Source organism: Mobula hypostoma, chromosome 6 (genome assembly GCF_963921235.1).
Source record: "Mobula hypostoma chromosome 6, sMobHyp1.1, whole genome shotgun sequence".
Classification (NCBI taxonomy): Eukaryota; Metazoa; Chordata; class Chondrichthyes; order Myliobatiformes; family Myliobatidae; genus Mobula; species Mobula hypostoma.
In genome coordinates, this window is record NC_086102.1 from 17,037,977 (window position 1) to 17,054,509 (window position 16,533).

Below are 16,533 nucleotides of genomic sequence, written 5' to 3' on the forward strand. Positions count from 1 at the left end.
ATCAGGCTCTCGAACAAAACAGGATAACTACACTCATCTAAGGACTCTTTTATCGTGTTATTTTATGCTCGTTATTTATATCTGCATTTGCAGTTTGTTCATAGTTTACAAATCCTGTTTTCAGTTACTGTTCTATAGATTTGCTAGGTGTGCCCATAGTAAAAGAATTTTGGGGTTGTATGTAGTGACATGTATATACAGTCGGCCCTCCTTATCCGCGAGTTCCGCATGCGCGAATTTAACCAACCGCGAATCGAGAAAACCCAGAAGTGCTCTTCCAGCACTTGTTGTTCGAACATGTACAGAATTTTTTCTTGTCATTATTCCCTAAGCAATGCAGTATAACAACTATTTTACATAGCATTTACTTCGTATTAGGTATTATAAGTAATCTAGAGATGATTTAAAGTATACGGGAGGATGTGCGTAGGTTATCGTGGATCGGGATTGAAAAAAAACTGGAAGTTCTCTTACTAAGTAAGTCGAAACAGGTACATTTGGTATTATTTAGCGTCAGTTAGTCAAATGTTTGTCTTTGTATATAGTATATATTTTACCTTTCTATGCACATAAAACACTTAACTCTTCGGAGAGAAGGAGGATGAGAGGAGACATGATAGAGGTGTACAAGATAATAAGAGGAATAGATAGAGTGGATAGCCAGCGCCTCTTCCCCAGGGCACCACTGCTCAATACAAGAGGACATGGCTTTAAGATAAGGAGTGGGAAGTTCAAGAGGGATATTAGAGGAAGGTTTTTTACTCAGAGAGTGGTTGGTGCGTGGAATGCACTGCCTGAGTCAGTGGTGGAGGCAGATACACTAGTGAAGTTTAAGACACTACTAGACAGATATATGGAGGAATTTAAGGTGGGGCCTTATATGGGAGGCAGGGTTTGAGGGTCGGCACAACATTGGGGGCCGAAGGGCCTGTACTGTGCTGTACTATTCTATGTTCTATGTTAAGAAACATATGTTTCAGCGCCGGGCTCGGGAACGGAAGTTCCGGAGTTCAATCCAGTGACAGACCGCTCCCGAGCATGCTCTCCATCCCTGCCGGGTTTATGTGAAGGATCAAAAACCCAAAATCCAATAATTAAACCACTGCATTGCTTAGTAATAATTGTAGCTTTCATCGGAGCAGGGATTTTCTCACCTTATCCTTTAAAATTGTTCCGATCGTTGACCCGACTATAGCCTAACGCTTTTCCAATCACCGATGGCGTTTCACCTCTTTCCGATCGCTTTATTGTTTCCACTTTATTTTAAATCGCGATTGTGATTATTTTTGTGAACAGAAACTCTGCAGATTCAGAGCTCCGCCGCCAGGTCCTAATGTCCACCGCACTGAGCCAGGTTAAATAAGGTCCGGGGTTCCGCTGGGTCCTAAGGTCCACTGCACTGACTCGGTTAAATGAGGTCCGGGGTTCCGCTGGGTCTTAAGGTCCACCGCATTTAGACAGGTTAAGTAAGAGACTTGAGCATCTGCGTTTTTCGGTATCCGCGAGGGGTCCCGGAACCAATCCCTCGCGGATAAAGAGGGCCGACTGTACTTTGATAATAAATTCTACTCTGAACTTTAGTGAAAAGCAAAATAACCTTTTGGCTTGATGGATGCTGGCTGACCTGCTGTGCATTATTTTATCATCTCTCCCAAACGCAGCAATGATACTTACTCTCATTTATGTCTTTCCTGGTGTTTTTAATGTAGGCTGAGAATTTGGCAAAAACATCAGCTCCTGCGGAATTAGATTCCGGATGCCTGGCAGAAAGCTTTGGATACCTAGGAGATAAACGCATGTTATATATTCAGCCGTACGAATACCTTTAGGGATACTGCACGGTATTGAGAGAACCCAATTCACATAAGACTCACTCAATGGATTTGTACGATTTGCCATCAGTGATCACGATGACACAGTTCGCTTGTTCTACGTGCCATGTCATTGACATGGGTGATCATGCTCTTTCCATGACCATGACAGTCCTTGGCAAAGTAGTATAACAATTTACAGCATCAGCTATAGGATCAGGGTTCATCTCCCGCCACCGTCTGCAAGGAAGTTGCATGTTCTCACCATGACCACGTGGATTTCCTACCAGTGCTCCAGTTTCCTCCCACATTCCAAAAGATGTACGAGCTAGGGTTAGTGATTTGTGGGCATGGCAGGTTGGTGACACCTGCACGCTGCCCCCAGCACATTTCAGATTGAGTTGGTCATAGACCAAACAACACATTTCACTGTATGTTTTGATGAACTGTACATTTGACAAATAAAGCCAATCTTTATCTTTACATTTGTATGTACTGGGGAGAACTCTGCACAGTAACCAGGAATTATTACTAGGGCCTCAACAATGATAGCATCAAATTTACACTGAGGAATTACAGGATTTCATGGAATAAGTCTCCCTGGAGAAATGAGGATGAATTCTTAACAAATGCCTTAACCACCCAGGTAATTTTTGGGAGTATTAAGCAGAAAATTCTGAAGATACTCAGCAGATCAGGCAGCAGCTACAGAGAGTTCACTTTTTCAAGTCGATAATATTTCCGTCAACTGGAAAGACTGACTTTGTTTTTCTCTCCACAGATCCTGCTCAACCTCTGAGTAATTTTTCATTTTATTTCAGATTTGCAGCATCTGTGGCACTTTGATTTTGGAATTTTAGGATCTTGTGGATTTGCACAATTATCAATTAAACTCATACCTAGTCAATATGCACACTTAACTGTGCAGGTGCACCTCAAGTGAATCAGTAGTCATCAATATAGGGGCAGCAAATTAACCCTCCAACGCAAAGGGAGCAACTAAAGACAACAGAATCTCCATTAGGCCGCTGTCACATGGCTGGTTGTTTCACCATGAGCAGGATGCTTCGGGTCATCTCTCTAAACTCCCTTTGTCCTCAGGAACAGTCACTGAGACATTACCCTTCCAGCTCCCATGAACCACTGGACACAGTAGTGATTGAAAGACTCTGAGTTTCGCAAAGAGCAATTGTTTTTACAGAAAAAATACCAGTTACCATTTTCCCTTGGCATGTCAGCTGTTCTTTCTCTCTGTGTCTTCAGCACCACTGTGAGAGCAAACTTGAAGGGCCAAATAATCTAATTCTGCTCTGAAATGCGGTGGCATTTATAATTACCTATTCTTTCTTCCTCCTTTGCTTTTAACATTCTACATCCATGGGCAACTTTCCTCAGTTATTGAGGAGATAAAATTGAAAGTTAAACAGAGGTGCTTATGAGAACTATGGGAATCAAGAGATACAGTGTTGGTGTAGGAAAGTGGCATTCAGCTTACAGACAAGGCCTATCTCATTCAGTGGAGGTGCAGGTACGATGGGCTGGCTCGTCCACTCTGCTCCCATTCCTTTTGTCCTTATGCCTTTGCAATGTAACAGTCTGCCTGCATTTCCACTGTAGGGCCATGCTCACTGGAAGAAGGAATAAAAGCACCGGCTACTTTCAAATGGGGAGCTAATTCAGAAATCAGAGGCGCAAAGGGGTGAGGAAGTCCTCGTGCAGGATTCCGTAAAGGTCAACCTGCAGTCTGAGTTGCTGCCACTCATGAGGCTGCATAACAAGGCAAGAGCCTATGTTTTACAGGAAAGATAATAGCATAGATAGAAGATTCACTGACTGGGACTATTGGGGCCACTTCTTTTTTGATCTTGAAGTTAAAAGGTCGGCAAAACATCATGGGTTAAAGGGTCTGTACTGTGCTATACCATGTTCTATATTTGATCTGATAAATCACATATTTGGGGTGGGGGGGGTGGTATACTGGAGCATGAAACCCACTCAATCACAGAACGATATGGTGGTGTAGCAGTTAGCACAATGCTTTACAGTACAGGTAACCCAGGTTCAATTCCCACCACTGCCTGTAAGGAGCTTATATGTTGTCCCCGTGACCACGTGGGTTTCCTCTGGGTGCTCCAATTTCCTCCCACTTTCAAAGACATACCGGTTGGTGGGTTAATTGGTCATTGTGAATTGCCCCGTGATTAGGCCAGGGTTAAGTCAGTGGTTGCTGGGTGGCGTGGCTCGAACGGCCGGAAGGGCCTTTTCCGTCTGTATCTCAATAAATAAACAAACCCAGAAGCTTCGGAAGTCAGGATTATGCACCGGCAGCTGTGCCAATGTCCTGCCTCTCTACAATGGTCTTTCTTTGTCCATCACATCCTTAGTTTGTGTTAGCCTTCAACACAAATAACACATTTCACTGCAAGTTTCGATGTACTGATAAATAAATGAACCTGAATCTGAAGTGCGTGAAGACTCACCTTGGTGGCAACAACTTTTCTTCCAGGAACTCTTCTATCTTGTTAACATCTGTTTTCACCTCTCCATTGAAGGTCAAAAACGGAGGATTGGTGCCAGGAGCCAGATTTTGCAAATCGGCAGGCTTCCTGAAGAGAAACAATGCGATTCTCAATGCGATGCTGCACAAAGACTCCCTACTCTCACTTACATAACTGGTATGACTGTGATCAATAAAACGAGCAAAAAGACAAATGCCAATGTCACCTCGTTCGTATGGAAAATTGTCTCTTGCGATTCAAAGAGGCAGAAGGAAATTGAACCCAAGCAAAAGGAGCTCACTTCTCCTTATAGAACTCTCTGCAAAAATCATCTGAAAGACGTAGGTATTTCCTGATGGAGTATATCAGGAGTTCCCAACCAGGGCTTCACAGACCCCTCGGTTAACGGTAGAGGTCCATGGCATAAAAATGTTTGAAACCCCTGAACTATATTATTAATATGTTTGAATTTGAACTTGAACTTACTGAAATCTTACATCTGTCCCACAACCCGAGGGAGTAAAAACCTTTGCGTTATGACTCCGTCACAATGTACAGGCATGTGAATTTAGAAGTCTAATGGCTGGTAGAAAGACGCTGTCCCGTAGCCTGTTGGTCCTGGCTTTAATGCTGTGGTAGCGTTTGGCAGACGGAAGCAGCTGAAAGAGGTGGGGTGACTGGTGTCCCCGATGATCTTCCAGGCCTTCTTTATGTACCTGCTGCCGTAGATGTCCTCCGTGGAGGGAAGTTCACATCCACAGGCGCGCTGGGCTGTCCATACCACTCTCTGTAGTACCCTGTGATCAAGGGTGCAGTTCCCGTACCAGGCAGTGATACAGACAGCCAGGCTGCTCTCCGTGGTGCCCTTGTAGAAGGTCTTGAGGATTTGGGGGCTCATGCCAAACTTCTTCAGTCACCTGAGGTGGAAGAGACGCTGTTGTGCTTTTATTTTAACCACACAGCCAGTCTGTACAGTCCAGATGAGATCTTCTATGATGTGTATACTGAGGAACTTGAAACTACTAAACCCTCTCAACTGCAGTCCCACTGATGTTGACTGGGGCCAAGCCTGTCTCCGTTCCTCCTGTAATCTTCAATCAGCCCTTTTGTTTTTTGGACATTGAGGGAGAGGTTGTTTTCTTGGCACCACTGTGTCAGTGTGTTAAACCTCTCCTCTGTAGGCTCTCTTGTGACATCAGATATCCTTCTGCCTCCAGAGGTGCTGACTGACCCGCTGAGTTCTTCCAGAACTTTATTTTGCCCCAGTTCCAGTATCTGCAGTCTCTTGCATCTCCATATGTTATGATATCTTTGCTAGAGTTACATACTAAGATTTTATTAGTGTTTAAGTTTCAGAATTTACAAATCTATCAGTTGTTGACCTAACTTTATTGACCCATTGATGTGCTGAAGCTGAGGTGTCTTGCAGAGTTTATAAAGAATGAGGGGCAGAGATAGGGTGAATGGTCATCTTCCTCACTGGGTGAGGGCCCTCACTGGTCAGAGTTGGTTCCTAGCTGTCCAGATTACCAAGCCACGGCAGTACGATATGGGGAACAAGCTGTTGCCCATGTAGCAAGTTCCCTCTCCATGCATCTGATGAACCCAAAGGAATGGCAGAGACTGACAGAGTTTGGTAAGAGCAGCATCTCAGAAGTTGGCAGTCAACACTGAACTCAATGTAGGTCTGCCTTAGAGACTCCAGCTCTGGATTTTTTCCCCTCGGGGTTTACTCCTGAAGCCTCCCCCAGGAGTGAGTATAGCCACAAGGCAGCAGAGGTTTGAAATTAGAGTTTTCCTTCTCCTATGTGGGCTGCTAACCAGGGCTGACAAACCCCATCCGCCCGAAGCAACTGGTTTTAAGGCACCAGTAACCCGCCTTCGCCCCCTTCTCCTGTCAGTAGAAACGTTTCTACCGGGATTAGTAGCTAAGTCACACATGAGGGCCAGGAGCTGGACTTGGTTGTCCTCAGCTATTTGAGACGCACGCCATTGGGAGCATTTAATAGGTAGAGGGAGCTTGTCCCCATTATCACCCCCAGCTATAACAACCTTAAGGGACCTTTCACCAGGGAGGGGAGTCTAAACTAGAGGGTATATAATTAAGGTGAGAGGGGAAAGGTTAAAAGGGACCTGAGAAGCAAATTTTTCCACTCTGAGGATGTAGAATGAACGGCCAGAACAAGTGGGAGAGGCAACACACATCAAAGTTGCTGGTGAACGCAGCAGGCCAGGCAGCATCTATAGGAAGAGGTACAATCGACGTTTCAGGCCGAGACCCTTCGTCAGGACTAACTGAAGGAAGAGTTAGTAAGAGATTTGAAAGTGGGAGAGGCAGGTACAATTCCTGCATTTGGATGGGTACCTGAATAGGAAAGGTGTAGAGGGATATGGGCCAAACACGAGCAAGTGGGACTAGCCACACACACACACACACAATGTTGGCGGAAGTCAGGTAGGCAGCTCAGGTAGACAACTCGGATGGCATGGATGAACTGTGCCAAGGGGCTGTGTAACTCTGGGAGTCTCTGTCCAGTAACTCCAATCAGCAATCAATGCACATACTGTACAAGGATTTCTCAGTAAACCCAAAAACCATCAATAATTAACCAATTATTTTCAAATTGCACTTAAACAGTTTCATTTTTGGAAACTATATACAATCTTACACTGGTCTTAACATTGATTTCCATGCCCAAATTTATCCCAGTTTAGAGAAACATTAGACCATGTCTCTGTAAGAATCACACATAAATGTTATTATGATGAGTGAAAGGCACTGGACAATATTTGAACATCCTTTCAAAATGAAATTCTACACCCACGTATTCAAGTGTATAAACAGAAAACCATTATGACATTAAGGTGCATAGAGTGTGGAGAATTCTTGCTCAATACAAATTAAAGTTTTAACTTGTATTAACTCAGGGGCCTCAATGATAGACAACAGCTTAAAGGATAGTTGAAGAGAGGGGGCAAGAATTCATATCCAGGCATTGGGAAACCACACAGAATACTTTCACCAGAGCAATTACCAGACACCATCACTAGGTGTCACTATTCTCCTTTGTAAGAAAGTTGAACTGGGGAACTACTCTTGACGACAGAATCCCAATCAGCTTTAATATCATTGCTATATATCGTAAAATGTGCTGTGTTGTGGCAGCATTACAGTACCATACATTTAAGAGCTATAAATTTCAACAATATAAATTAAAAATACATTAAATAAGTGCAAAAAAAGAGCAAAAACTGTGAGGTGGTGTTCATGGGATGGTTCACTGTCCTTTCAGAAACATAAAATCTGATGGGAGGGACAGAAACTGATCCTAAAGCATTGAGGATGTGTGACCTCGTCCCTGATTGCGGTAATAAGAAGAGGCACCTCGTTTTCCGTTCAACTACCATGTCCCTTGAGAACCACCGCTCTCAAAGCTCTGACCTGCAACCCAAACCGCGAGGAGCGAGACACAAGAAGCAAAGCAAGGGCGACTGAGAAGCTGCAGAAAAGCATGGAGCTTCTTTCTTAATCGAGTCCACACGAACAGCTGGAGGAACTCAGCAGGTCAGGCAGCATCTATGGAGAGGAATAAACAGTTGCTATTTCGGGCCAAGACCCTTCATCAGAACTGGAAAGGAAGGGGGAAGAAGCCAGGATACAGCACAAGTTAGATTCAACCAATAAAAGTGTTTCTTGTAGTGTTGTCATATTTGTAGAGGTAAATCTAACTAACACTTTTAAAAAAAAAATGTGACTTCCAGTGACTTGGAATACATTATGCATCAAAAGAGGTGTCAATTTAAACAACAGAATGAAAAAGTATTGCAGGTTTCCCCCACCATCCGAAGGTCGAGCGTTCCTATGAAACGGTTCGTAAGCCGGAATGTCATAAAGCGAAGAAGCAATTACCATTTATTTATATGGAAAAATTTTGTGAGCATTTGCAGACACAAAAATAACCTACCAAATCATGCCAAATAACACATAAAACCTAAAATAACAGTAACATATAGTAAAAGCAGGAATGATATGATGAATACACAGCCTATATAAAGTAGAAATACTTTTCCACAATCATTGCCACACTGTTCTCCATAGCAAAAATCTCACGCAATAAAACACTCTCTCCAGTAACCTTTAAGCTATGAAGCTGCCAAATCATACCAAAAAAAAAACATAAAAATACACAGCCTATATAAAGTAGAAATAATGTATGTGCAGTGTAGTATCACTTATGGGAATCGGGAAGACAGCGCCGAGCACATTGATGATGGTGTGTTAGGCTGAGTCGTCGCAGGCTGGGGTGGTGCAGTGGCCCCCACCCTCCGGGCAGCGAACCGATACCGATCCACGAAGCATGCAGGGGTACAGCGGTGGCTGGAACGCACCCAGCACATCTTTAAGAAAAAAGCTGAAATAAACAAGCTAATTAATTAGGTGCCGCCCAGCATGTAAATGTCGGCCCAGATCAGAGGCGATCAGAGGTGTCATCTCGTTGTCTGTTTCCATCAGGGCAGGCAGGTCATCTGCCTGCCTCGATGTCAAAGGTCGAGATTCGCCGTCTGCTGTGGCTGATGTGGAAGGCTTGCTTGACTGCTTAGCCTTGCGCATTTTTAGATCATACAGTTCTTTGTAAGGACTCAAACCATCCTGCAAATATGCCCTAAACTAACGTATCCTTTCAAAATTAAAGTCATACTTATCATTGCAGCAAAATTCTCACGCAGTTGCTTCATGTTCAGTTCCTGGACGACTTCACTTTCGCTACTGCATCTGGTTTTGATTGTTATCCTTTCCTCTTCCAATTGCATCAGCTCTTCATCTATCAGTTCTTGGTCATGGGAGGCCAAAACCTCTTCAACATCATCTTCGTCAACTTCCACAAGCCAAACTCACTTCGTCCTCACTTTGTTTACCACAATCGAAACACTTAATTATGTCTAGTTTTACACTAAGTGCAACGCCCTTATGAGTTCTTTTAGGCTTTTCCGATACCTTAGAACTCATCTTGCAAACAGCTGCTCACAGGCACGTGTTTAAGCAATGCCGGCTAGAATGCTGTTCCAAATCCGGGGGAGAGCGGCTGCGTGGGGCGCGTGGGTGCGCTGCTTTTATCACGCGCTGTTTTTTTTCATAACAGTGAAAAGACCTTCTAACAGGGAACTAATGTAGGACGTTCATAACAGTGAGGTTTCGTAAAGCGAAAGTTTGAAAAGTAGGGGACACTTGTAAGAATTCTAATTTGCCTGTGACTTAGGGTTGCCAACTTTCTTACTCCCAAATAAGGGACAAAAGTAGCAGTCAAATACCGGACACTTGTGTTTACCCCGAGAAAGACTACCATGACCATGAAACCTTGCGCGGGCACCTGTGTGCACATGCGTGACGTGCGCATACGTGTACGTGCCGATTTTTTTCTACAAACTGATTTTGGCTTAATCTTCCCGATTCTGATACACTATATCTCTACTTTATATAGGCTGTGCATTTATATCATTCCTGCTTTTACTATATGTTAGTGTCATTTTAGGTTTTATGTGTTATTGGTATGATTTGGTAGGTTATTTTTTGGGTCTGGGAATGCTCAAGTATTTTTCCCATATAAATTAATGGGAATTGCCTCTGCACTTGACGCCATTTCAGCTTACAAACGGTTTCAAAGGAACGCTCCACCTTAGCGAGGGAAATATGGGACAAGGGTGGTCCCATATGGGACAAGGGTGGTCCCGTATGGGACAAGCCAATTTAGCCCAATATAAAGGATGTTCCGGCTAATACGGGACAGTTGGCAACCCTACTGTGACTATTCAAGTTCAAGACACAACATATTTCCTGCACACAGTTTCACAGAGCACGATAATATATGCTTGCACTTGTCTGAATATTGTTGAAAATTGCTCCCCTTTCTGAGCCACGTCATCAAACAGAACAAGAACTTATCTAGAGATCCTGAGACAAATATGGTGTCTTTACATTTCGGGCCTTTGCGCTTCAGGCAAGAGGAAATGGCTTGGAGCTTTGCATCTTTCTATATGTTTATTTTACTTGCTGCTCTTCAGCTTTTAAAATTGGAAATCAAGCTCATGAAACACATTGGACTGCATTCTTAGTTCTGATACAAACTAGTCACGAGGCATATTCTGCCTAGAGCCCAGAGTTCTGCAGGGATCTGTTCTGGGACCACTCGACTCTTTGTGATTTTTCTAAATGACTTTCATGAGGAAGTGGGAGGGCGGGTTAGTAAGTTTGCAGATGGTACAAATGTCGGTGGTGTTGTGGGCAGTGTAAAAGATCGTCATAGGTTACAACAGGATACAGGGCTGGGCTGAAAAGTAGAAAATGGAGGTTAATCCAGAAAAGTGTGAACTGATTCACTTTGGAAAGTCGAACTTTAAGGTAAAGTACAAGGTTAACGGCAGAATTTAGAGCAGTGTGGAGGAACAGAAGGATCTAGGGTCCACACGCACAGAGCCCTCACAAGGTTACCACGCAAGTTAATAGGGTGCTTAAGGAGGGGTATGGAGTGATGGGCCTCATTAGTTGGAGGACTGAGTTCAAGAGCTGCAAGTTAATGTCACAGCTCTATAAAAATCTGGCTAGATCACTTGGGAGTTCTGGTCTCCTAATTATAGGAAGGATGTGGAAGCTTTAGAGAGAAGCTTTCTGCAAGCCAGAATCATTAAATGCATAATTTCAGGTGTGGAGGCAACTTATCAGGATACTGCCTGGGTTAGAGAACATGTCACACGAGCAGAAGCTAGGACGAATCTCTTTGGAGCAAAGGAAGATGAGAGATATTTTGATAGAGGTATACAAGATGATAAGAGACACTGATAGAGTGTACAGCAGAAGATTTTCCCCCCCAGAGCAGAATTGGCTAATACTGTCAGGTATAGTGTTGAGGTGAATGGAAAAAAGTACAGAAGGGCTTTCAGAAGAGAAGTAGGTTTATTTTTCTTAAAAAGAGTGTAGTGGGTGCATTGAACGTACTACCAGAGGCAGTCGTAGAGGCAGATACATTAGGGAAATTTTAAAAAAACATAGATAAACAGAGAAAACCTACAGCACAATACCGGCCCTTCGGCCGACAGAGTTCTGCCGAACATGTCCCTACTTTAGAAAGTATGAGGCTTACCTATAGCCCTCTATTTTTCTAAGCTCCATATACCTATCTAAAGGACTCTTAAAAGACCCTATCGTATCCACCTCCACCACCGTTGCCGGCAGCCCATTCCACGCACTCACCACCCTCTGAGTAAAAAACTTACCCCTGAGATCTCCTCTGTACCTACTCCCCAGCACCTTAAAACTGTGTCCTCTTGTGACAACCATTTCAGCCCTGGGAAAAAGCCTCTGACTATCCACATGATCAATGCCTCTCATCATCTTATACACCTCTATCAGGTCACCTCTCAATCTCCGTCGCTCCAAGGAGAAAAGGCCGAGTTCACTCAACCTATTCTCATAAGGCATGCTCCCCAATCCAGGCAACATCCTTGTAAATCTCCTCTGAACACTTTCTACGGCTTCCACATCCTTCCTGTAGTGAGGTGACCAGAACTGAGCACAGTATTCCAAGTGGGGTCTGACCAGGGTCCGATATAGCTGCAACATTACCTCTCGGCTCCTAAATTGAATTCCACGATTGATGAAGGCTAATACACCATACGCCTTCTTAACCACAGAGTCAATCTGCGCAGTTGCTTTGAGTGTCCTATGGACTCAGACCCCAAGATCCCTCTGATCCTCCACACTGCCAAGAGTCTTACCATTAATACTATATTCTGCCATCATATTTGTCCTACCAAAATGAAGCACCTCACACTTATCTGAGTTGAACTCCATCTGCCACTTCTTAGCCCAGTTTTGCATCCTAACAATGGCCCACTGTAACCTCTGACAGTCCTCCACACTATCCATAACACCTCCAATCTTTGTGTCATCAGCAAACTTACCAACCCATCCCTCCACTTCCTCATTCAGGTAATTTATAAAAATCACAAAGAGTAAGGGTCCCAGAACAGATCCCCGAGGCGCTCCACTGGTGACCGATCTCCATGCCGAATATGACCCCTCTACAACCACTCTTTGTCCTCTGTGGGCAAGCCAGTTGTGGATCCACAAAGCAATGTCCCCCTGGATCCCATGCCTCCTTACTTTCTCAATAAGCCTTGCATGGGGTACCTTATCAAATGCCTTGCTGAAATCCATATACACTACACCTACTGCTCTTCCTTCAATGTGTTTAGTCACACCCTCAAAAAATTCAATCAGGCTCATAAGGCACGACCTGCCCTTGACAAAGCCATGCTGACTACTCCTAATTATATTATACCTCTCCTAATGTTCATAAATCCTGCCTCTCAGGATCTTCTCCGTCAACTTAACAACCACTGAGGTAAGACTCACTTGTCTATAATTTCCTGGATTACCTCTACTCCCTTTCTTGAATAAGGGAACAACATCTGCAACCCTCCAATCCTCTGGAACCTCTCCCGTCCCCATTGATGATGCAAAGATCATCGCCAGAGGCTCAGTGATCTCCTCCCTTGCCTCCCACAGTAGCCTGGGGTACATCTCATCTGGTCCTGGCGACTTATCCAACTTGATGCTTTCCAAAAGCTCCAGCACATCCTCTTTCTTAATATCTACATGCTCAAGCTTTTCAGTCTGCTGTAAGTCATCACTACAATCACCAAGATCCTTTTCCATAGTGAATACTGAAGTAAAGTATTCATTAAGTACCTCTGCTATCTCCTCCGGTTCCATACACACTTTCCCACTGTCACACTTAATAGGTCCTTTTCTTTCACGTCTTATCCTCTTGCTCTTCACATACTTGTAGAATGCCTTGGGGTTTTCCTTAATTCTGCTCACCAAGGCCTTTTCATGGCCCCTTCTGGCTCTCCTAATTTCCTTCTTAAGCTCCTTCCTATTAGCCTTATAATATTCTAAATCTCTAACATTACCTAGCTCTCTGAACCTTTTGTAAGCTTTTCTTTTCGTCTTGACTAGATTTATTACAGCCTTTATTACCCTACCATAACTTCACTGTCTCATTAGAATGTACCTATGCAGAACTCCACACAAATATCCCCTGAATATTTGCCACATTTCTTCCGTACTTTTTCCTGAGAACATCTGTTTCCAATTTAAGCCTCTAATTTCCTGGCTGATAGCCTCATAATTCCCCTTACTCCAATTAAACGCTTTTCTAACTTGTCTGTTCCTATCTCTCTCCAATGCTACTGTAAAGGAGATAGAATTGTGATCACTGTCTCCAAAATGCTCTCCCACTGAGAGATCTGACACCTGACCAGGTTCATTTCCCAATACCAAATCAAGTACAGCCTCTCCTCTTGAACACACCTAACAAACTCTACCCCATTTAAACCCCTTGATCTAGGGAGATGCCAATCGATATTTGGGAAATTAAAATCTCCCATCACGACAACTCTGTTATTATTACATCTTTCCAGGATCTGTTTCCCTATCTGCTCCTCAATATCCCTGTTACTATTGGGCAGCCTATAAAAAACACCCAGTAAAGTTACTGACCCCTTCCTGTTCCTAACCTCCACCCACAGAGACTCCGTAGACAATCCCTCCATGGCGTGCACCTTTTCTGACACTATCTCTGATCAACAGTGCCACGCCCCCACCTCTTTTGCCTCCCTCCCTGTCCTTTCTGAAACATCTAAAACCCGGCACTTGAAGTAACCATTCCTGTCCCTGAGCCATCCAAGTCTCTGTCATGGCCACAACATCATAGCTCCAAGTACTTTAGAGTCTTAAGAGACTCTTAGATGGGTGCAGGAAGAAAGAAAAATGGAGGGATATTGAGGAGGGAAGGATTAGCTTGGTCTTAGGGTAGGTTTTAAGGCTGGCACAACGTTGTGGTCCAAAGGGCCTGTACCATGCTATACTTGCTCAGTGTTCTATGCTCTAGTCAACAAGCCAAACCCACGTCGGCAGATCTGTCACATTCCACAAACTAGAATCATTAAACTCATAAGTTCAGGCCGAAGAAGAACAGATATATACTTAACTCAACATTATACATCTATCTTGCCTTCTACTAGTTGTTGACAAGTTATAACCACCTGTCTCAATGCATTAACCCTCAGCAGAGCCAGGCATGGCAAAAATTAATGCTGATGACAGTACAGATGAATGAGTGGCTGAGTAACTGGTGCCGGGGCCAGGGCTCCAGGTTCTTGGGTCATTGAGACCTCTTCTGGGGCAGAGGTGACCTGTACAAGAGGGATGGGTGCATCTAAACCGGAGGGAACCAATGTTGAAACCGAGCTCGCACGGAGCATGCAAGCTCGATTTCTACACGCAAGTGAAGTTTGGATAGGTCCATGGATGGGAGGAGTATGGAAGGCTGTGCTCCTGCTCCAGGTCGATGGGAGCAGGCAGTATATATGGTTCGGCACGCACTAAATGGGCTGAAGGTCTTGTTTCTGTTCTGTCCTGTACTTTTCTCTGACTATCCTGGCCAGGAAGTTTGTAAGTGCTCTATGGAAAGGTTTAAATTAGCTTGACTGGGAGATGAGAAGCAGGTCAGAAGGTGGAGGGATAGAGAAGAAGATAGATGTCAGGCCCAGTAAAAATGGGCAGGAGCAAAGTAATAGATACGATGGAATAGTTAGTTTGAAGTATGTGTATTTTAATACTAGGGGTATTATGGGTAAAGACGATGAACATAGAGTATGGATCAGTACATGAAACTATGATGGTGTGGCCATTATAGAGACTTGGTTGAGAGGGGGACAGGAATGGGTGCTTAATGTCCCAGGCTTTTGATGTTTTAGAAAAGATAGAGAGGGAGGTGAAGTGGAAGGGGGAAAAGAGTTGCCCTACTAATCAGGGACAATAACCACAACTGCATTCAGAGGGGACATAATGGACATAATGAGTCTTTGTGGGTAGAACTCAAAGACAGGAAAGGTGTAATCACGGATGGGGTTGTACTACAAACCCCCCAATAGACACTGGGACCTTGAGGAACAGATATACAGGCAGATTAAGGAATGGGGTAAAAACAATAGGGCTGTTGTCATGGGGAACATAAACTTCCCTAATATAAACTGGGACCTTTTTGGTGCAAGAGGTTTAGGTGCATCAGAATTTGTTAGGTCCATTCACAAAGGTTTCTTAAATCAATTTGTAGATAGTCCAACAAAAGGAGGGGTTGTACTGGACTGGGTGTTTAGTAATGAGCCTGGCCAGGTCACTGACCTTCCAGTGGTTGAGCAGTTAGGGAACAGTGACCACAACTCCTGAAGTTTCAAGGTAACAAGAGACAAGTCAAGTCAACTCAAGTCATTTTTTAATTGTCATTTTGACCATACACAGTAAAAACGAAACAACATTCCTCCAGGACCGTGGTGCTACATGAAACAACACAAAACTACACTAGATTAAGTGAGACAACACAAGGCTAAACCAGACTAAGTAAAACAACACAAAAGGTACACTAGACTACAGACCTACACAGGACTACATAAAGGGCACAAAACAGTGCAGGGCAGTACAATAAATAATAAACAAGACAATAGGCACGTAGAGGACAAATTACTATATAATAATAATGATGTAGGTGTCAGTGTAGACTCTGGGTATTAAGGAGTCTGATGGCCTGGGGGAAGAAACTGTTGCACAGTCTGGTCGTGAGAACCTAAATGCTTCGGTACCTTTTGCCAGATGGCAGGAGGGAGAAGAGTTTGTATGAGGGGTGCATGGGGTCCTTCACAATGCTGTTGGTTTTACGGGTACAACGTGTAGTGTAAATGTCTGTAATGGTGGGAAGAGAGACCCCGATGATCTTCTCAGCTAACCTCACTATCCGCTGCAGGGTCTTGCAATCCGAGATGGTGCAATTTCCAAACCAGGCAGTGATGCAGCTGCTCAGGATGCTCTTGATACAACCTCTGTAGAATGTGGTGAGGATGGGGGGTGGGAAATGGATTTTTCTCAGCCATCGCAGAAAGTAGAGACGCTGCTGGGCTTTCTTGGCTATGGAGCTGGTGTTGATGGACCAGGTGAGATTCTCCGCCAGGTGAACACCAAGAAATTTGGTGCCCTTAATGATCTCAATGGAGGAGCCGTCAATGTTCAGTGGAGAGTGGTCGCTCCGTGCTCTCCTGAGTCAACAATCATCTCTATTGTTTGGTTCACATTCAGAGACAGGTTGTTGGCTCTGCACCAGTCCGTTAGC

The 16,533-nt window shown here is 44.1% G+C and overlaps 1 protein-coding gene across 5 annotated transcripts in view; it reads right to left on the minus strand.

The window, feature by feature from the left end:
- Positions 1 to 16,533, minus strand: part of LOC134347830 (chloride intracellular channel protein 4) — an 81,155-nt gene that overhangs the window by 11,618 nt on the left and 53,004 nt on the right. For all 5 annotated transcript variants that reach the window (XM_063050293.1, XM_063050294.1, XM_063050295.1 and 2 more), the window contains 2 exons: positions 4,292 to 4,417; positions 1,675 to 1,781 (listed from right to left, as the gene is read on the minus strand). In XM_063050293.1, coding sequence (XP_062906363.1) covers positions 1,675 to 1,781; positions 4,292 to 4,417 — 233 coding nt within the window. The remainder of the gene's footprint in view (positions 1 to 1,674; positions 1,782 to 4,291; positions 4,418 to 16,533) is intronic.